Source organism: Nannospalax galili, unplaced genomic scaffold, assembly GCF_000622305.1.
Source record: "Nannospalax galili isolate Female #2095 unplaced genomic scaffold, S.galili_v1.0 scaffold1566, whole genome shotgun sequence".
NCBI lineage: Eukaryota > Metazoa > Chordata > Mammalia > Rodentia > Spalacidae > Nannospalax > Nannospalax galili.
In genome coordinates, this window is record NW_008354223.1 from 385168 (window position 1) to 405393 (window position 20226).

The following is a 20226-nucleotide window of genomic DNA, read 5'->3' on the forward strand; positions in this document are numbered from 1 at the left end:
CTCTCTCTCTCTCTCTCTTTCTCTTTCTCTCTCCTATCCTGGAATCATTCTTATGCAGAGGAAGAACCTGATTGAAGTGGAGCTTTTTGCTACCTTTTTAAGAGACAAAAAGTTCTGTTCAGAGAAAGCTTTGAACAAATACGAGAATGTGGACGAGGCAGGTGGGGCAGGTGCAGTGAGTGACTCCGAGACTCGGGAAGGTGTGTAAGGGCCGCACGGACTGGGGGTGCGGCCGAGGGAAGGCCACTCCCCAGGTAACGATTGACTTTCCCGCCCCGATGCTCAAAACCGCACTTCTCGCGCTGCCACCGGCTTCCGGAGCTGTCCCGTGACCTCCTCCTCCTCCAGGGTCGCCGGCCTCCATCACAGTCGGGGGACCCGGGAAGCGCCGGCCGCGGCCGCCAGTCGCCGCTCCCCGCAGAGTCTCCGTGCTTGTCCCCGGGAGCTGCGACCCTCGACCTCTCGGCCCCGGCATCCCGCAGCGGTCGGCTCCCGCGCTGCGCTCGGAAAGCAGCAGCAGGTGAGCAGCGCTCTGTGCCGCCCCGGGACCCCGCCCGGGACCGGCTGGATCTGCGCAGGCCTCACGCGTCCCGGGCGGGGTCCAGGGATGCTGGGGGCCCGCGAGGAGACGGGGCCCGTGGGCTGTTAGCGGCAGAGGATGGGGGCTGGAGCGCGGGGCCAGCGTCAGAAGACAGGCGGTAGAGACCGGGAAGTGGACAGAGCTGCCAGCTATTGCCGTGCGGGCCCCGGGGCTCCCCCAGAGCCGCGCAGAACCGTTCTGATGGCCGGGGTCACTTTCCTGAAAGACCCCACGGGCCCCGCTTCGGCTTATCCTCCCTGATTTCCCGCCCGGCACAGCCTGGAGTCAGGGCCAGAAGCCGGGCTTTCAGGGACAGGGATCCGGGAAGGATCCTCTTGGAGCTGGGCGTGTAGCTCAGTGACCGCACCCTTGCCAGCCGTGTGCGAAATGTTGGTTGATTTCCGAGCACTGGAAAGGGAGGCGGGAAAAGAGGAGGAACCATCCGAAAACCCTGCCGGCTCTCACGGACCTTGCCCGTTTCTTGGCAGTAGGGCTAGAGCCCAAACTGTGCGTGGGAGTCAGAATTCCAGACCAGAAAGACAGAGGGTGGAGGTCAGAGTGGGGTACACCGGCTGCGGTCACACGCTGCCCCAGTGTGACCCTGCCTCTGCTACTGCACCTTCTGGACTCAGCCGGTGTCTTCATACGTGTTCGGCAATTGTGTAACAAGACTTACAGGAATTAGTTAAGTCACCTCTGCGTCGATCAGTGGACGTTCTAGAGCACTCGTTTACACTGCGTAGAGACTGAAGCATAAAGCCTTTATTGTGCGGATATTTGAGAACTTCCCTCTTGCTCCCAGCTCTTTACCTGGCTCGCATGTGGTTTTATTTATATGCTGTTATTTCTAGAAGTCTGAGCGAGGCCACCTCCTGGTTCCAGGAACAAGCTTTCTTCCGGTTTCTCTATTGGAGCTGTACTGTAGGCAGAAGTGACACTCACTGAGAAGGTTGGGACTGTTTTCCATCTTGAACTTTGCTAACAGCAGAGGTTCCTATCTGGATACTTACAGCAGCTGTGGGCTGTGAACAACGAACAGATACAAGAAAATGAGTGTTAAACCAGATAAGAACTCCTGCAGGTGGACAAAGCCCCAAGTACACGGGGGTGGGGGTGGGGGCGGGGAGGCGCATCAGGCTCCAGGAAGTAGCTTAAAGTGGAGACAAAACACTGCCCTGAATGACTGTCCTCTGCCCACCTCCCCAGCACTCCAGTAGGGACTTCTCCTTCCTCTGGGGAACTCATGGACTATGCAGTCCCTTGAATGAGGCCAGATGCTAGTCAAAATTTCTGCCTGTGTGATCCCACCTGTCTGTAGTGAACCACCGCACACCCACACTCGTCGCTCCTTGGCCTGGCTGATTGTAAACCTTTTTTCTCCTCAAATCTGACTTTCATCTTTCCTGACAGTACCAACACTGCTACTGTCTGAAATCAGTGTCCCTGTCTAGTCTACCTTTCTGGGCCACCATCACTTTCACCCACAGCACTTATAGTATTTTGTATAATAATACTTAGCTGTCTTATCATCAGCCCTGGGCAGCCAGGTGCATTGCTAAAGTGTCTGGGCAGAGCCTTGCATGCTGTATGCCAACCACCAGTATTCCCAAGAAATCAAACAGGTGTGTACAAAGTGAATATTCAGGAAATGTTTATGTAAGTATGTATGGGTGTGTATACATCTTCCATAGCGTAGTAGTGTTGAATGACTAGTGCTCAATTAGACCAACCCTAGTTAGTGAGTGTTAGCAAATGTTCTTTTCATTTTTCGAATTAAGTTCTTTGAAAACAATACCTAGGTACAAAAATACTGCCCACAATAATAAACTGGAATTCAAGGCTTTGCTATCAGAGTAGAAAAATCCCTTTAAAATACTAGCTAACAAATTTTACCTAACATTAGAAGTTTTTAAATTTTTTTATTTATTTTTTTTTTAGTGAACAGAAACAGGAGCATGAATATGTGAACACAAACCATCAGCTAGTTAGTGGACCTAGAGGCACCGAACAGCAGTTTCATTCTGTATGTTGCCTCATTTATAAGTAAGAAAGAAATATAACTCAGATCAACAAGAGAACATGTGACTTCCCAGAATGGCTTATCAGGAAAAATACAGGAACCCAATAAGCAGTTCAATGTGGAGGTCAGTTTTTGCTTATTCTCGGTTTACTTGTTTCTGTGGAGCCTCAATCACTACTTTCTTGGTGGGTTCATTGGGTGTGTGATCAATTCTTATTCAAAGTTTATTATACAATGTGCTTCACCCAATTGATTGTAAATGTGTTTGCCTTTATTCTCGAGCTTAAAATAACAAGGGAAATTTTGTTTGACTACTTCCTGTTACTAGGAACATTTATAGCAACTCACTTCGGGCACACACTTACAGTTGGGGTGGTGTGTCCCTAAATGCTCACCCATACCTTGCAGCAACCCATTTGTGCAAATACAGCAAAGTCACCAAACCCACAATTTGACACATCAAATGTCTGTTTAAATGATTACCAGACCTTTTCAATGCATGAAATTTACCTAAAACATAACCAGAAGTCCATGAAAATTGTTTGATTTGTGACTTAAGTTCACAAATTCTGCCCACTGCAAATTTTCTCCTTTCCCCAAGGATAAGGATGTCACTCTTGCTTGGTGGTAGGAAGCTAGGCACCTGAAATTCTGGTGATGGTTTTAGAGCAGGCGAGTGTTGCTGAAGTATTTCAGAGCATATATTGCCATTTGTGCTGTGAGAAAAATGGGAGCTGCTTACCTTGTGTGTTGGATGATTTGAGGACAGCCATGTGTTCTTGGGCATTTTCATAAATCAATTCTGATTAAAAAACCTGAATCTAGTTTGTACTTAATTTTCTAGGTGCAGTAGTGTTATAATATTCCAAAATACTTTCCAAAGCAATAAGAGCAATTTTAGGATCCCAAGAGATGGCTTTTTGCTGTGCTATTAGCTGTGAAGACATACACATCACAGCCCCTCACTGTTTCTTTCTGTCCCAGGTGGGAATGTTTAAATATTATCAGAAAACCTTGAGAAGAACTGGGTCGATGGCTTAATGGACAAAGGACTTGCTGTGCAAGCATGAAGACCCAAGTTTGGATCCCTATAACCCACTTAGAAGCCAGGCAGGTGTGGTCACTACCTGTCATTCCACCTCTGGGGAAACTGAGGCTAGGATCACACAGGCATGCTGGCCAGCTAGACTACTGAGATTGGCAGGCACCAGGTTCTGTGAAAGATGCTACCTGGATAAATAAATAAATAAATAAACCAACTTCAGACTGCTAAATTCACCTGTGATCATCAACATGTGTACATGTGTCCACACACATGTGAACACACACACACACACACGCCCAGAGAAGCAATGAGGATTGTGATTTCTAATGGAATAACATTCACAGAGATTCATATATAATTATATTTATATACTACTTGTATCTATATAGTATATTGTGTCTGGTTACCTTTCAAGTTTCTTATTCTGGAGCAATTGTAAATCAATTTAATATGAATTTATTACATACTTTTCCCCATTTGCATACATGTAATATGATTTACTTTTCCCCATTTCCCTGAAAACATTCTGAAACTTTTTCAAAACAAGAGCAACAAAACCATTATTTAAAAATCATCAAGCTAGAGTCCGCTCTCGGGAGTGGAGTGTAGCGAGATGGTACCGCGGTGCCAGATTGAAGTGTTATATTTTGCAAAAGGTTCTGAAATAGCAGGAGTTCGTTCAAAGACCATTTCTGTGCCACAAGAAATAAAAGCATTACAGCTGTGGAAAGAGATAGAAGCTCTACATCCTGGATTGGCTGATGTTAGAAATCAGGTAATATTTGCTGTTCATCAAGAGTATGTCGAGCTTGGAGATCAGCAACTCCTGCTTCAGTCAGGAGACGAAATTGCCATTATCCCCCCAGTCAGTGGAGGCTAGTGCTTTGGAGCCCCCTAGGGACTACAAGAAATAACTTTGAAGGCAAAAAAAAAAAAGTCATTAGTCTAGAATATGAAGCATATGTACCAATGGCAGAAAATGAAATCAGAAAGATTTGTAGTGACGTTAGACAGAAATAGTCAGACACATAGCAGTGTTCCGTCGACTTGGCTCGGTCCCAGTGTCAGAAGCAAGCACAATTATTGCTGTGTTCTCAGCTCACAGGGCAGCATCTCTTGAAGCTATGAGCTTTGCCATTGATTCTTTAAAAGCCAAGGTGCCATATGGAAAAAGGAAATGAAGAATAAAGAATCATCATCTTGGAAAAGAAAGTGCTTCTGGGTAGCGGGGATTAATCGCTTACATGTTTAGTGCACTGAATCCAAAATTTGATAAACTTTTTTTTTTTTTGAGACAGGGTCTCCCTGTAAGCCCCAGCTGTCCTGGAACTCACTATGTAGACCAGGCTGGCCTCGAACTCACAGAGATCTGCCTGCCTCTGCCTCCCAAGTGCTGGGATTAAAGGCATGTGCCACCATGCCGGGTGATGAACTTTTATTATTAGTCACGTTTTGATTTTTCTTTTCCACAAATTAAGATCATTTACTAGAGCACAATCTCTTAGGTTACACAGGTGGAGAAAAAGAAAGCAAAATACATGGTTGTGTAGGATGAGGGGATATTCCGGAACTAAAGAAGGGAGGAAATGGATTAATTTAAATGTGAGGTAAGATGTCTGGTACACCTGTCCTGTGGCTAGTTCCTGATTGTAACTCACATTGAGCTGTGGCCTCACTAACCTTAGCTGTCTCAGAAAGACCTCCCATGCCCCAGTATACTGACAGTATTGTTATCAGAGATATATTGATATATTACAGAAATACTGGCAGAACTAGAAAGTCATTATCAGACAGTTTTGATATTGCATATTTTATATAATTTAAAAAGTAAACTAAATAAACCCATGACTTAAATAGCTTAAAAATAGTTCCTGTTTTTGTTTTTGTTTTCAATTTAGTGTTAATACCTAAGGTATTTTATACTCAGGAGAGCTCTCTTACAGAATCTATAATTATAGCATAAAGTTTTTTGTATGTTGTTAGTTATTACTATTCTTATGAATATACCAAATAGGTAAAATTGTTGCAAAATTAACAGCAAGGTGGTTTGTGTTAAAAAGGTGTCTGATGTTCAAAATTTGGCCAACAATTATTTAAGGAACTTGATATAAGAGAAATTATTAATTAAAGCATTTCTTTTGGATGCTTATGTAACATCATTTGTACAGTAATTACTAAAAGATGTTAAATTTTCTGCAAGATTTTTATATTAAACAATGATCCTGTTTTTGATTGGTCAATCTATATACTATTTTAGCAGAATTGAGTATACAAGTTCCATAACAGTTTTTTTGTGAGAAAAATTTTCAGCTTTATTGGGGTATATTTTAAAAATTAAAATTGTATTTAAGTTATTTAAAAAAATCATCGGCTAAAACAGTTAACAAAGTGAAGTATTTCCAACAGGAACACACTCAGTTATTTCCAAAACTGAGTGATATTTTTCTTGATAAAGCTCCCGATAGGTCGAAGGGGGCAAGGCGGACAGCCACACAATGGTCGCTTGCATTCACAGGACACATGGGGGTCTATTTTAATAGGGGCACATGTGACCACCTGACATTTTGCCTGGAACCATTTTAATGCTTGAGATGTTGTGTTCTTGCTACACTTAATAGAATAGAATGCAGGCCCGGGTTTTATTATGCAGCAGTTTTGCCATTACATGCTGCTCCTCACAGTTCAAGTCTTAAAACGATGTAATCAAGTAGGAAGAAAAGAGCAAGCACACACACATGAGCACTGTTTGGGGATTTATGTGCAAGGAAGAAATAGTCTTTAGTTCTGGGAAGAATAAACACTGTCTTCTCAGTTGCTCACTAGGGAAAGACCTGGAACCTTACAGCCCACCTGCCGCCATGGTGCAGGAAGTCTTCCTGGCTTCCTACCCTGTCTTTCATTTCTGGGTCATACTGAAGTTGCAAGACTAAAACAACTGAATTGTAAGAATACATATTTGTAAACTAAAATGAAAACATTTCCCTTCTTAGATTTGACATCCAGTAACTGAAATGATTTTTTTTCCAGTGCAGGGTTTTGTTTACAAAATATAAGAAATATAAAGTTGAGGCCATAGAACTTTTATAAGCAAAGCATATTGAGGTGTGATAGAAGAAACAGGACAAATTTTAAAAATTCAAAGACATTTAATACAACATATTACATAAAAGATACTACTCATTTCTGCTTCAAGATGTGTTTGTTTTAAAAGTTTATTCATCTGTTAAGGTGCCCTTGGTATATTTTATGAAAATTCATTTTATGAAAATTCATCTAGCAGATAACCTTTCATAATGGAAATTTGGTGTTGACAAAGAAGACTATGGCTTTCTTTCTGTGAATTTTCTCTTTTTACAATTCTTCATATAAGGAAGCTTGAAGCACACATAGCCTTTTAGTATACCCTGGTTACTTAATGCTTAGTAGTGGCCGGGGGTTGAATGAAGACAACCATAAATACTTACATTTCTGCCTTTGAGGCTGGTTAACAGCCACAGGCCTTGGCTTCTGCTCAGTTCATACAAACTGGTATTCCCATTGTTCTGAGAAAACAGAAATTTAAGCCAGTAATGCAAAGGTTTTAGTTTTATTCTAGGGCAAGGGAATCTTTTCTGCCAAACTTCTTGCATGCAGTGGACGTAGAACTGAGATGATAGAACTTAGAACTCAATAATTTCACTAGGCAGTGAAAGTTTATACTTACAATTGTTACTGTTAAACAATTTTGTGAAATGGTGTGGAAAATAGCGCTTGTTTCTTGGGAACACTGGATTTACTTATTTATGCAGAGACACTGATGGATTGATCGATTTGACACTTAGAATTGCAAAAGCAGAGGGAGTTAGTGGAAGCGCAGCCACAGTGCAGTATGCTGGGGAGGAGGAGGTACTGATTTCATTCACAAGGATTCAAGGTAAAAGAGTTGGGTAACAGAATTTTTGCCTAATATCCTTCAGTTATCAATAGACACGTAATTTAGAGTACAGAATCCTCTCCCTAGACTTTACTGAGGTAGGATCTAAGCACTGGGAGTCAGAAGTACCGAGTAGAAATTTATTCTTATTACTCATGTTTCTCCAGAAGTCATCAAACGCATGTTCATTTTAAATGATCAAGGATACTGTCACCATTAGAACCTTTACCAAGTTCTCTAGTAAAAAGCAACACACAGAACAGCTAGATCTTCTCAAATTTGCTGCTGGCATTGGGCAGCGCAGTCCTCACGTCCTTGATTCTAGACACCAGTCCTTTGCCCTGGAAGTTCACCCAGCTCTCCTGGAGCTGAGCTCAGATCGAGACCTGGGTCACATACTTATTTTGGAAGTGTGTGTTGTGAAGACTGCCCTTCAGCTTGACTGCCAGTCAGGGTCTTTGATTCATGGTGTTCCTTCCTGGGTCCACTCTCCAAAGACTTAGGAGTGTCACTGCCATGGTCCAGCCAACAACATCTGAAGTCCTACTGAGAAACACAGGTTGGGGACAAACATCAAGGTCAAAAGTGTGAATAACTAGATTAGGCTAGACCAGATAAATCAGAGGTGGGAAAGACTAACCTGGATACTGACAGCTGGGTCCAGCCATCATATCTGACGATGAATTTGTGATGTTGTACCCCATCCACTGGACCCCAAAAAGACCACCGAGGACCCAACACACCAAAATGCAAAAGCAAAGGTTTATGGGCTTAAGCTCAGGCTCTCAGACCTCACCAACTCAACGGATCCGTGCTGAGAGCCCAGAGTAAGGGAGAGTGGAGCCTTTTTCAGGTTTTAGACAAAGGGGGGGAGAGATACCAAAGATACATTTTGCTTGGTTCAAGGAGCCCACGCACACCAACATAATTTTAAACCGATTGGATGTATAAGATGCAGCCCTGGAAGTTTCTTACTAGTAGGTGCTATTCTCAGGGCTGTGGAATGTGCTGACTGTTACTTGTGGGGCCAGGAGTCTCCGTTTTTACGTTATAGGGCAGTTTTTATGCTCGGGCTTGCTTAATCTATAGTTTCCTGGAAGGGGGATGGGGAATAGCAGGCGGGGGTCAGGGCATGCCAGGGTATGTCTAGGCATGTCTAAAGCAGCAGCCAAGCATTTTACAGAAGCTAAAAGAGCAATGAGTGGGGGTCTGGAGGGATTGGGGGGTAGCGGGTGAATGAAGAGGGTCTCAGGGTTCTACAATAGGCAGTTGTGAACTACCTGAATCATGGAAAAGCACAGTAAGTAATTTAAGTTGGGTGTTTACTTTTCTTCCTTGAAACAGTAGACCTGTTCAAAACTTTTATTATAATTTTTGTTCAGTTCTTGGAATTACATAGTTTGTTTCAGTGTTACGTTAAGGTTCTGTTGTCTGGTTTAATATTCCAACTGTAGAGATGTTAGACACGAATATTCAGTGCTGCTAGTTAATAACAGGAAAGCCATAGAGAAAGATAAATAAAATGTTACTAACTTTAATAGTATGTTGTATAGAGCATACTATATCTTATCCAGACAGTTTTCTACTTTCTTTGCATACATGACATGCATAGGGTTATTCTAGCCATATCAATCAACAAACGATAAATGTAGCATACCAGTTCATTGTGCAAAATGCTCCCACGCACACCTTGATATGTACTTTATAGCACACGCATCATTTTACAACATACACCTTTTGTAAAATGATTATTTAAGCCTACCACACATATGTTTTAGGCTTAAATAATGCCAATCATAATGCTCTCACTTTCATCTCAAACAATTGTACTCAATTATGTGTGTATGTCTATATGTGCCTAAATAGAAATAAAATGTGTATGTATGTGAATAATTTTACATAAGTATGTGTACATATGTATCTATACATACACAGAAGTAAACTAAGTTATCACTGGAAGGATGTGATCATTCTACAATTTTTCTAAGCTATTTAAGGTAAATTTCAAAACAATAGAAATCACATGTAATTCTCTCAACTTATCTACCATTACACCTGTGTTTGAAATAAAATGCTCCTCCACATCAGTTCTGATATAGGCACAACTTGTGTTTTGAACTTCCTTTTGCCTGTTTCAATTCAACATGAAAATCATCTCAGCATTAGGCACTGCTCTTTCCAATGGTCATCTTTCCAAGCTGATGTACACTTACCTCTCTCTGAACTGCAGACATGCAAACGGAGGCTCCTCACCCAGGAACACATCTGCCAGCTGGGTATGGCCCTCCGTACCCACCAGCAGCATTCCAAGGTAAAAAAATTAAAAAAAAAGATTGAAGAAGAAAAAATAATGTGAGCCAATTGGAATTCCCCAAGGGGGAGGGGACACATGTTAATTTAGTAATTCTTTTTCATGACGTTACATTAAAGGAATTTTGTCAGCCTAGCTATTTTTTAATTTTCTTTTGTTCGATGTGTTTTCTGTAGAAGTATTTTTTATGGAGGACAGTAAGTAAGGGTTGTAAAGAAAAGTTGTAAAGTCTGGAGTGAGTTTACATTTAGCAACAATGTTTCACTTACTCTAAACCCTAGCATACTCATATTAGATGATAGTTTATTGACTGTTCGTCTATTCTGAAGACTATAATAATCAGCAAATGGCATTGGGAAAGTTTTTTTCCATAGTTGATTTTTTAGCTAATTAGTGCTCAGAAATAATTGTGTTCAGTGAGAATAACGCAAATGAAAAGATGGCTTAAAATTGAAAGTTAACTAGGAGTTTCATTTTCATTTTGGAACACATATGACAAAAAAATAATTTTTAGCCAGCCCTGGAGGTGCAGGTCTATAATCCCAGCCACATGATAGACTGAGGCAGGAGGGTCTCAAGTTCAAGGCTGGTGGACTCCAGAGTGATCATACCAATATATGCTAAGGAGTATGTATTTTATGCTTTTTATTTTGAACCAATGCATAAAACAATTGAAAGAGTTTCATTTAGGCAAATGCAGTTAACAGCATTACTGAACCTTTGCAAATGCCGAAGTTGATGTTGTGCCCAGATTTACCTAGAGCAGACTCTCCACATCTTCAAAGAACATGCTGAGAATTAGGATCAAAGGTGTTTTGTCTGGCTGGAAAGATGTATGCATTTTGTTTTCTTTTCTGAGCAAGCAAACTGACTTGGGAGTTGACTTACCTGTGTAATTGTTGTAGAAAACTCCTTGTGGGTCCCAAATCTTAATCCAGTTGTTTGAAATTGAAGAATATTGCAGCTTTTCAAACCACATTATGGCAATGCGTAAAAAACAGACAACCTGATTGTTTTAAGGCCAAGAGCATTCCTGAACTACCCTGTTCCTGTTCCCTCAGATGTCCCTCGAACTGTGCTTCCCAGCAGGGGCCTAGCTCATTCTTTTGTTGAAACTATCTTCAACATGAAATGTGGACTAGATGCCACCCACCTTTCAGGGAATCTTGCCCTTTGATCCCTTGGTCTGGACTATCACACCAACAACAAACACATTTTTCTCAATGTTTGGAACGAGAAAAGCATAGGGCTTTCAGCTCTTTGATATGTAAAGTATGCATACTCACATTCATTCACTGTCTTGAGTGGAGGGCAAGGAGGGGCCCTGAGAGATCAGAGAGCAAGTAGGCTTGCTTACTTTATAAAACAGTAACTTGTTCCTTGCAAGGTTAAGTAAAAGTCTCTAGTTCAGATTGTATCTATATTGTAAAAGTCATTCCTACAGAATAGGAACTGGTTAAGCGCCAAGGCTCTAAGGTGGTAGCTCTCAACCATGGCTGCACTTACCAGTCACTTATCATTCTAGCACAAGGGCACCCGCAGACCTCTGATTCACAGACAGGTAATTTCCGTACAGCCAGGTAGTTCTGACATGGTTCTAATGTGAGACTGGGCATGGTGAGACCTTCTCTGAGTTCTTACAGGGATGTTGGTTGGAGAATTCCTAGCAAGTGTGGATTATAATGCAGGCACTTACAGAATGGTTTAATTAACCTCATAGTAAACCAGGCAGACATGGTCCTCTCTTAAAAGTTGGGCCAAAGTCATTCTCACAGTTGGGGTGTTGATATTCTCTTTCTTTCCACTTGGAACTCACCAGACCTCCTCCAAAGCTTTTCCATCTCTTATCTTGGAGCACCCCCATTGTCCCTTGAGGAGCTAGAGGAAACCCATTCCAAACCCTGTACTTGTAAGACATGCAGTTTTCTAGAATCCCCGGGTTCTCTTTTATTTGGGGCACTTTTGGCCCCTGAAAACCTTGCTCACAGCCTCATTTTGGGTCTTTTCTATGAAGGCGTGCTGGAAGGTTTTATGCAGTGACTCTAGGTTGTAGCTGATTTTCTTTCCCGCTCTCAGGTATGAGAGCACATTTTTTTCCATTCAAGTTTTCAAAGGAAATGAAGTATGCTGTCTCTATATAGCCTCCAGCATCAAAAATAGAAATAGACATAAAACCATAGGTTGAAAAACTGATAAGAACTTTAAGCATCACAAAGACCCTAAATCTATAGGATTTCTGACCTTAGAGGTCACATTGTTGATAGTTGGGATAGTTTTAAGAATCTGATTTATTTTTTTTTTGTGTTGTGTGTGTGTGTAGTTATAACTACTTCTTTTGTTCCTACTTCAGGACCTCCAGAACACACTGGCTACCCTGGACCCCAGGCTGGCTATCAAGGGCCCCAGGCTGGCTACCAATGGCCCCAGGCTGGCTACCAAGGGCCCCAGGCTGGCTACCAAGGGCCCCAAGGAGCCTATCCAGGACCACAGGCCGGCTACCCAGTCCCACCAGGAGGCTATGCAGGTGCTGGCCCAGGTGGTTTTCCTGTCCAAAGTCAGCCAGTATACAGTCAATCAGGTGGCCCTGCAGGGGCCCCCTGGATGCCGGCACCACCACCTCCACTGAACTGCCCGCCTGGGCTAGAATACTTGGTTCAGGCAAGTCGAAATGCTTGGAATACTTGTTAAAGACAAAAGTACTTCATGATTTTAATTGTCACAGATGAAAAATTCACAGAAGTCTGAAAAAGAAAATTCACATTTTCTGCTAACAGATTCTCCTAATTCTTCTGGGTCAGATTTACTTTTTAAACAAAATATTAATATGTGAAGTGATTATGTTTTCTGTGATCTTGACTTCAACTTGTCATAATAACCAATAGCCAATATTTATTAAGCACTATTTTCAATTCAATTTCTTAAGCATATTACATGTATAATCTCAATCATTATAGAAAAATCTGTGACGTATAGGTGTTATAATCACAACTGTTTTTCAGAAGAAGAAAATGTGGTACAGGAAATTCTGTACCTTGTGATGGGTGAAAACCTAAGGAAGTAGAACCAGCCTTTTAATCTGAACTTTGGTGCTAAACCCAGTTTCTTTCTTGTGAACACTGATATAGGCCCTTATAATTATGAATCATTTTTAGAGCCAGTAAAGCTCCATGTTTATGATGTTGCTTTTGTTCTTTGAAACATCCACTTTTATAAATTCTACAGATAAGAAGAGGCAGGAAGAGCCAGGCATGGTGGCGCACGCCTTTAATCCCAGCACTTGGGAGGCAGAGGCAGGCAGATCTCTGTGAGTTTGAGGCCAGCCTAGTCTACATAGTGAGTTCCAGGCCAGCTGGGGCTACTGGGAGACCCTGTCTCAAAAAAAAAAAGGCAGGAATGTGCATGATATGTTGGAGGTTATGACTTTTAACATTAGTTTGATCAGGGAAACTCAGGGGGTAAAACAGGAACAAGAAATATGTCCAGGAGCTGGAGAGATGGCTCAGCGGTTAAGAGCATTGACTGTTCTTAGAGGACTCAGTTCCCAGCACCCACATGATTGCTAACAGCGGTCTATCTGCAATTCTAGTTCCAGGGAAATCTGACGCCCTCTTCTGGCTTCTACAGGCATTGTTCTCACGGGTGTACTTATGCACATGCAGGCAAAATACTCATACACTTAAAATAAAATTTTTTTTAAAATTTAAAAAGAAGTATGTCCAACCTATAAACATAAAAACAAATTGCCTTCTAATACCCAACCATTGAATCAAGTGTGGCTCTGGCTGTCTGTATGAATTTAACTTTCTGCAAGGTAGTCAAACAGCATGTAATACAGGAAGTTTTAACATTATTTTGTGACAAAATAACTTTTAAAATAGACATTTATAAAATCCAGATTTCATAAATACTAGATTTATCACCTACTACGAATGATGATATCAAACACACATAACATTTTTCAATCTCGTAGAAAAAAGCATAATAAATTGATTGAAGTGGTATCACTATTTCTTGAGCAATTTTAGGAAGAATGCTATTTTGTTAATACAGGTTTTGGTATAAATTAATTTTATTGAACCTAAATCTTTGTAAGTGAATAATTTCTACAAATGTTTTATAAATTAAAATATATATTTTTTGTTTTATATGAAACAGAATACAAACTGAAATATTGATAACTGGCTCATGCACATAATTCCCTTTTTTTCCTGTAACAGATAGATCAGATTCTGGTTCATCAGCAAATTGAACTTCTGGAAGGTGGGTATTTGTGGAGCTGATGACATTTCTAGAAAGAGAAGCAGTTGGCACAGATAAGAGGCCTATCAGCCTCCACACCACAGTGCTCTCCTAGGAAGTTCAGGGGGGTTGTTAGAGCATGTCTCTGCACTAATGACATGATGAACAGTGTCTGCAGTTCAGGTCTGAACAGCAGGAGTCAGGTTGTCAGACTTCGCACCCTGGCCTCTGTGCTCATGAAATCTTCACTTAGAAGGAAACGTCTTTTGTTTCTTGCTCTGCAAGTCGCTGAGCTGACCTCTAATCACCATCACCTGACTTCCACGAGGCCTGCTGCTTTTGGCCATTTCCTGATCCTCTTGAGACTTCAGAACCTTATGCAATAGTTCAGCTCCCAGAGTAAACTGTCCTTTGGAATCAGGATGGGCATGTTTTAGAAAATCATTGTTAGGGCCCTGATCACAGCTTTTGCTGGGAGGTCAAAGGACCCCTGTCAAACCTATGTCCCACGGGCTGTGGATTCCTAGTTCATGCAGGGCCTGTGGTACTGGGAGTTGCTGACCAGAGACCCTGAGTGTCTGCTCCCCACAGAACACTCCTGCTGCTGAGCAGGACAGGTACCTCCAAATGTCTTCTTGGATCCAGTGTCCTCAGTACAAAAGAAAGTTAAGAAGCCACTAGCTATATCAGGACACCTACTAGGGGCAGGACACCCTGGGTAGGTACCCAATGTGTACACGTAATCAGAGCATGATGAAATCTATATCTGCTGAATTTATCCTTACGTGTTTTCAGATTTCTTTAACCTTAGTAGAAATTAGAGCATACTGATTGCAGACTTTGTTAAATTTGTTTCTGTGAACTAACATTTACTTAGAGAAAGCTCTTTATGCTTTGATAAGTTGTTTTCTAAAGTTTTAAAAATGTTCTATACTATTGTGCCTGTTATTTTTGTTATAAAGTTGTAATAACTATGTACCATGTATTATATACTACATGAATATCTTATATATTTATAAGCCTTAACATTTTAAACCTGTATATATAAATCATGAAATATAAACAATTATAGTGTATTTTTCATACTTTTATTTTTTTTTAAAGAATGTTCTTAATTATTTAAATAGTCATGCAAATACTAGCACAAAGACAATGAAATCACTTGGGTTTTACATTATCTGAGCGAACAGCATGCATTACCAACATTACCAATTTTCCTTCATAAGACTCTTTTTTTAAAATTTTTTTATTTTTTTGTCTTTTTGAGACAGGGTCTCCCTGTAGCCCCAGCTGGCCTGGAACTCACTAGGTAAACCAGGCTGGCCTCGATCTTACAGAGATCCACCTACCTCTGACTTCCAAGTGCTGGGATTAAAGGCATGCACCACCACATTAAATCTTAATAGACCACCACATTAAAATCTTAATAGACAAAAATGATATTGACGTAAGGGGTTTTATTTGTTTTCATTTTTTAAGTCACCAGAAGGAGCATGAGAAATTATATAATACATTTTTGACGAACTCAAAATTTCTGAGATTAAAATACTAAAATGCCAGCAGATTGAACAATAAATGCCCTCTCAACATCACTGCTGAGTGTGGAAATAAGGGCTGGTTCTTGTTAAGGTTCAGATAGCCAGGCCCCCCTCACCAACAGGATCCCAAGGACTTCTCATGCTCCTGAGAAAAGGGAACCTAGCTGATAAGCACCTTGGTCTTTGAAGTCAAGAGAAGCGGACTTTTCTCTGCTTTCTCCACTGTTTGGCCAACACAGCAGGCTTCCCCTTTGATTTCTAAAGAGGACAGGTTTTAACAGTCCTGCTCTCCCACTCCCCCCCAACTTAAAAAAAAAAATACATCTTTCCACCTTCTGCAGGAGGCAGAAGCCTCCCTTTTAAAAGACCCCAGCTCAAGACCTGGGCAGACATTTTCCCTGCCCGGAAGGGAATCTGCCCCATGTGTTCCTTTGCTAATAAACCCTATTTTGATGGAGTTTTAGCTGGGCCTCGGTGCCTCATCATCCATTCGCTCGTTCTCCGCCAACTTTTTACCTATCGGTTCCTATGAATGCAGAGCTCAGGGACCCTTTCAGCCCTCCCACAGGCACTTCAGCAAGTTCCTGATGACACAGGATATAAGAAGGAACCTCCATAGGGCTGACAGTTCTTGCACACAGACAGCAGAGGCTTTTGCAAGTATCATATGATCACTCACAATTTTGGAAAACCAAGTGTGTTCTAACCAACTATGACCCAAATTTCACGGAGGCTGTGCACAGGAGAGGAGATTCATTCTGCCTTCCTGGCTCTAAGGAAGGAGAGGATCCCAATGTGAGGTGGGTCAGTAGGCAAGGACCATGGCTTGAAGCCCTCTGGGTGTCAGCATTTAGCACCACTCTGTCACCCATGAAGACATTAGCACCTGTGAAGTGGAAAGGTTTCTTAGAGGAGAAAGATCTTATGTAAATTGAAGCTGTAGTTGCTATGCAGCATTCCACTTGTGCAAAACTCAGGATTTGAAGTATTAACTGAGCTAAACAAGGGTGCCCTTGGCCCCAGCACTGAGTTCTCCTTATCCACCCTGTACTTTTAGAGCAAGCCCTCAGTCAAGTACACACACACACACACACACACACACACACACACACACACCCTACAATCTCAAACCATTGGTTTACTGTAATTCCCAGATTATAAACACAGCAATCAGGCAGAAACCCCTCCCTAATACAAGAAGCTGTGTCAGATAAGGGGGCATTTGTCCACATACTTGGCCCCTCTCCCTACCATGTACTAGAGCCTCCCTTTGACAGAGCCCTTGGAGTGGAGATGCTCCCTCCCTCTCTCCACCTCTCACACAAGGACTCCGTTTCCTTCACAGTTCTCTTCCTCCTCTCCCACTGCCAGTTCCTGACTCCAGATCATCTCTGCCCCGCTGACTTTCTCCCTTTGCTGTGGCTATTTCCTATCACATGCCACATAAGTGCCCTGACATATCAGTATTCTTAACTAAATGGTGAACATTTCTTCCCGTTTTTAGTCTTAACAGGCTTTGAAACGAACAACAAATACGAAATCAAGAACAGCCTTGGTCAGAGGGTTTACTTCGCAGTGGAAGATAATGACTGCTGTACTCGAAACTGCTGTGGAGCAGCTCGACCTTTCACCATGAAGATCCTGGATAATATGGGCCGAGAAGTCATCGCTCTGGAGAGACCCCTGAGATGCAGCAGCTGCTGTTTCCCCTGCTGCCTCCAGGAGGTCAGTGTGCAGCCACCAGAGCAGCCTGACCAGAGGCTGAACAGGGGTTTCCAAGCCTCCGTTGAACCTGGGCTGTGACTGGGTTGCTTGACACACACCTTTGCTTTTGCAGATCGAAATCCAGGCTCCTCCTGGTGTGCCGGTGGGTTATGTTACTCAGACCTGGCACCCATGTCTGCCGAAGTTTACACTTCAAAATGAGAAGAAAGAGGATGTTCTCAGAGTTACTGGTCCATGTGTTGTCTGCAGCTGTTGTTCAGATATTGATTTTGAGGTAAGAAGTGTCACAGTGTCCATGGGATTTGCTTTCCTAAGAAAAGAATATACTTATATGGCATGTTAATAAGGTATTAGTGGTGTGAACTGATGTGTGCTTGTGTATTTTACATTAGCCAGAATGAAGGCTGTCGCTCTCAGTAATGATCTGTGTAGGTTATACTTGCTGTTGTGGAAAGTAGAAGTCTCTAGCGCAAAAAAAGAAGGAAAGAAAAATACTAAATCTAGCACTTAAGATTTTTGCATGTTTGCTGTGCAACTGTGAGGACCTGACTGAGGACCCGAGTTGAGATCCCCAGCACCCAAGGGAAGAGTCTAGCACAGAGGCAAGCTCCTCTAATGCCGTTTCAGGGCAGGCAGAAACAAGAGGATACCAACCTCCTAGCTGCATCAGTGAGAGATCTGTCTCAAAGCTAAGGTGGAGATTGAGAGAGGAAGATATTGGAAAGCTTCTGGCCTTCACCCATGTGCAGCTGCCATACACGATCACCTACACAGATAAACACAACAGTCTATTTTCTATATGTTGACACTATGTATTGCACATTTAAATAGAAGAGTAACCAAGCTGCTGAAGTGGGATTCCTGGGTCCTCCCTCTTTCCCTCCCTTTCTCCGTCTCTCTCTCCCTTTCTCCCTCCCTCTCTTCTTTATTCTGAACTGCGAGCTTTAGCTCCTCTAAGGCAAGTATAGTTCTCTGGTTTTTGGAATTTCTACCACGAGCCTCAGTCCTCTGTGACCTGAAAATGTAAGATGGAACATTACAGAAATAAACAGTTTATGATCTGTAAATTGTACCCTATTCCCAGCCATGTGACTTACCCTCAGGCTGTCTTCCTTCCTGCCTGGATGTGAGTCATGTCCTCTTCCTGTACACCCTCCGCCAGGTCACTCACAGCTGCATTCTTAGTGTCGCTTTTGAAACCTGCTATTGCTGGCTGCATGGTGAAGTCACCCTTACACAGTAGTCTGGAGCTGGCACATGACCTCTGCAGCCTTTATGGCATCACCTAGGCCCTGTTAACTCTCTTCACGGAAAGGATTGGTATAGAACAGAAAACCTTTTGGGAGAGACCTCTATTCTCACATCTTATCATCGAATAATATTATATTTTTCTATTTTATTAATCATTCTTGTTTAATATTTTAGTGTGCCTGATTTATTAAAGAAACCTTATAATAAGGATTCATGACTGGGAAACTATTTGCATACATAGCGTTCAGTACTATCTGTACCTTTAGGCTCTATTGGATTGAGGTCTACAATTAAAATTTAAATGTGAAGTTTGGTTTCTTTAAATTTTTTTTGTCACAGTCTTCCTAGCCCCAGCCCACCTGGAACCCTCCACATAGCCCAGGCTGGCCTCAATCTCACAGAGATCTGCCTGCCTCTGCCTTAAATGTGAGGGTTTTGTGACTAGCTTTACATATTTAAATAAGTTATTACAGATAAAATATTAATGTAGAAGAGAGGATTACCTGGAAGTCATATTTCATACAACCCTAATATCGTGCATCATTACATACCATGTGTTTATGACATGGTCTGCAGGTCATCTGGGTTCTATGCATAGACAGAAGCCTAACTAAGTAGATGGCTGTAATTTGGACTTTCAAGTAAAACCTAATGAATACAAAGTGTACTATATTTGTGGTGGGCATGGGTGAAGTTGATGAGTAACAATCCATGGCACTACAATTTCCTATTGGAAGTGAACTTCACTACATTTAAGGCCCCATCCTCCTCCATCCTCCACCTGGGGTGACCTTAGTACCCCTGCATTTATTTGTTGAAACCCTGCCTGAGGCACGGGCTATAAGAGAGGTTGCCACTCGTGGTACTTCATGCTGGTGTGGAAAGGACACACCTCCACCTCATTTAGCACAATCTGTATAGCTTGTTGGGCATCTACCTTTAAGAGTGATTCTAGCCTAGGTTCCACCTATTCAACTCTGTAATGGCCTGGGCTTTTCACTTTGGAAGTCTGATTTCATAGGCCTTTCTTGGTTTGTTTCCACCCTACTAGCCATCCTGTCCTACCACATCCTTGACAGCAGCTCCTGTGGAATTGTGTGTTGGCCGTTCTCCACTCTCTGGCTAATCTCTAGGTCTTTCTGGGCTCTTTGCATTTCATGTATCCCTCCAGAGAGTGGATGGTAATGAGCCTCTGCCGTATTTAAAACATCAGCCAACGTGAACCCATCCTTCTCTCGAAGCAGAAGTCTAACAGGAATTTAATTTATTATCTTCTTTAGGACTTCTAGAAAGTACATCAGAGAAACTATCTTTGTTGTTGTTTCTGTTTTTTGAGTCAGGGTTTTCCTGTAGCTCTAGCTGGCCTGGAACTCCCTATGTAGACCAGGTCCAGCTCTATCTCAGAGATCCACCTGCCCCTGTGTCTAAAGTGCTAGAATTAAAGGTGTATACTATCACACCCAGCCAGAGAAACATTTTATATTTACATTATTTTTCTGCTTAAATTTGTCTGCATCAACTGTAAGAATTTATCCTCTCTGTCTTAATAAAAAACAAAGAATGAAGAATGTTAAATATTTCAGCAAAACCCTTTTCATATAATT

General features: G+C 42.0%; 2 protein-coding genes across 4 annotated transcripts in view; both read left to right on the forward strand.

Annotated features, from left to right (window-relative positions):
• The first annotated feature begins 387 nt into the window (after nt 1–387).
• Nucleotides 388–20226, forward strand: part of Plscr1 (phospholipid scramblase 1) — a 22204-nt gene continuing 2365 nt past the window's right edge. Inside the window, exons 1-8 of one of the 3 annotated variants that reach the window (XM_008851356.3) lie at nt 405–520; nt 7779–7784; nt 8840–8858; nt 9789–9869; nt 12220–12527; nt 14087–14129; nt 17151–17371; nt 17484–17645. In XM_008851356.3, the coding sequence (XP_008849578.1) occupies nt 8846–8858; nt 9789–9869; nt 12220–12527; nt 14087–14129; nt 17151–17371; nt 17484–17645 (828 nt within the window). In that variant the 5' untranslated portion in view covers nt 405–520; nt 7779–7784; nt 8840–8845. Of the gene's footprint in view, nt 521–2597; nt 2725–7778; nt 7785–8839; nt 8859–9788; nt 9870–12219; nt 12528–14086; nt 14130–17150; nt 17372–17483; nt 17646–20226 lie in introns of those variants that run through there. The other 2 variants (XM_029555120.1, XM_029555121.1) reach the window with 2 other exon arrangements.
• LOC103748649 (molybdopterin synthase sulfur carrier subunit) lies at nt 2596–4593 on the forward strand. Its single transcript, XM_029555122.1, has 2 exons — nt 2596–2724; nt 3585–4593. The coding sequence occupies exon 2, from the start codon at nt 4259–4261 to the stop codon at nt 4523–4525; it is 267 nt and encodes an 88-aa protein (XP_029410982.1). The 5' UTR covers nt 2596–2724; nt 3585–4258; the 3' UTR covers nt 4526–4593.

Excerpts from the sequence above, each read along its gene's own strand:
- LOC103748649 (XM_029555122.1), top strand. The coding sequence starts at position 4,259 with ATGGTACCGCGGTGCCAGATTGAAGTGTTATATTTTGCAAAAGGTTCT.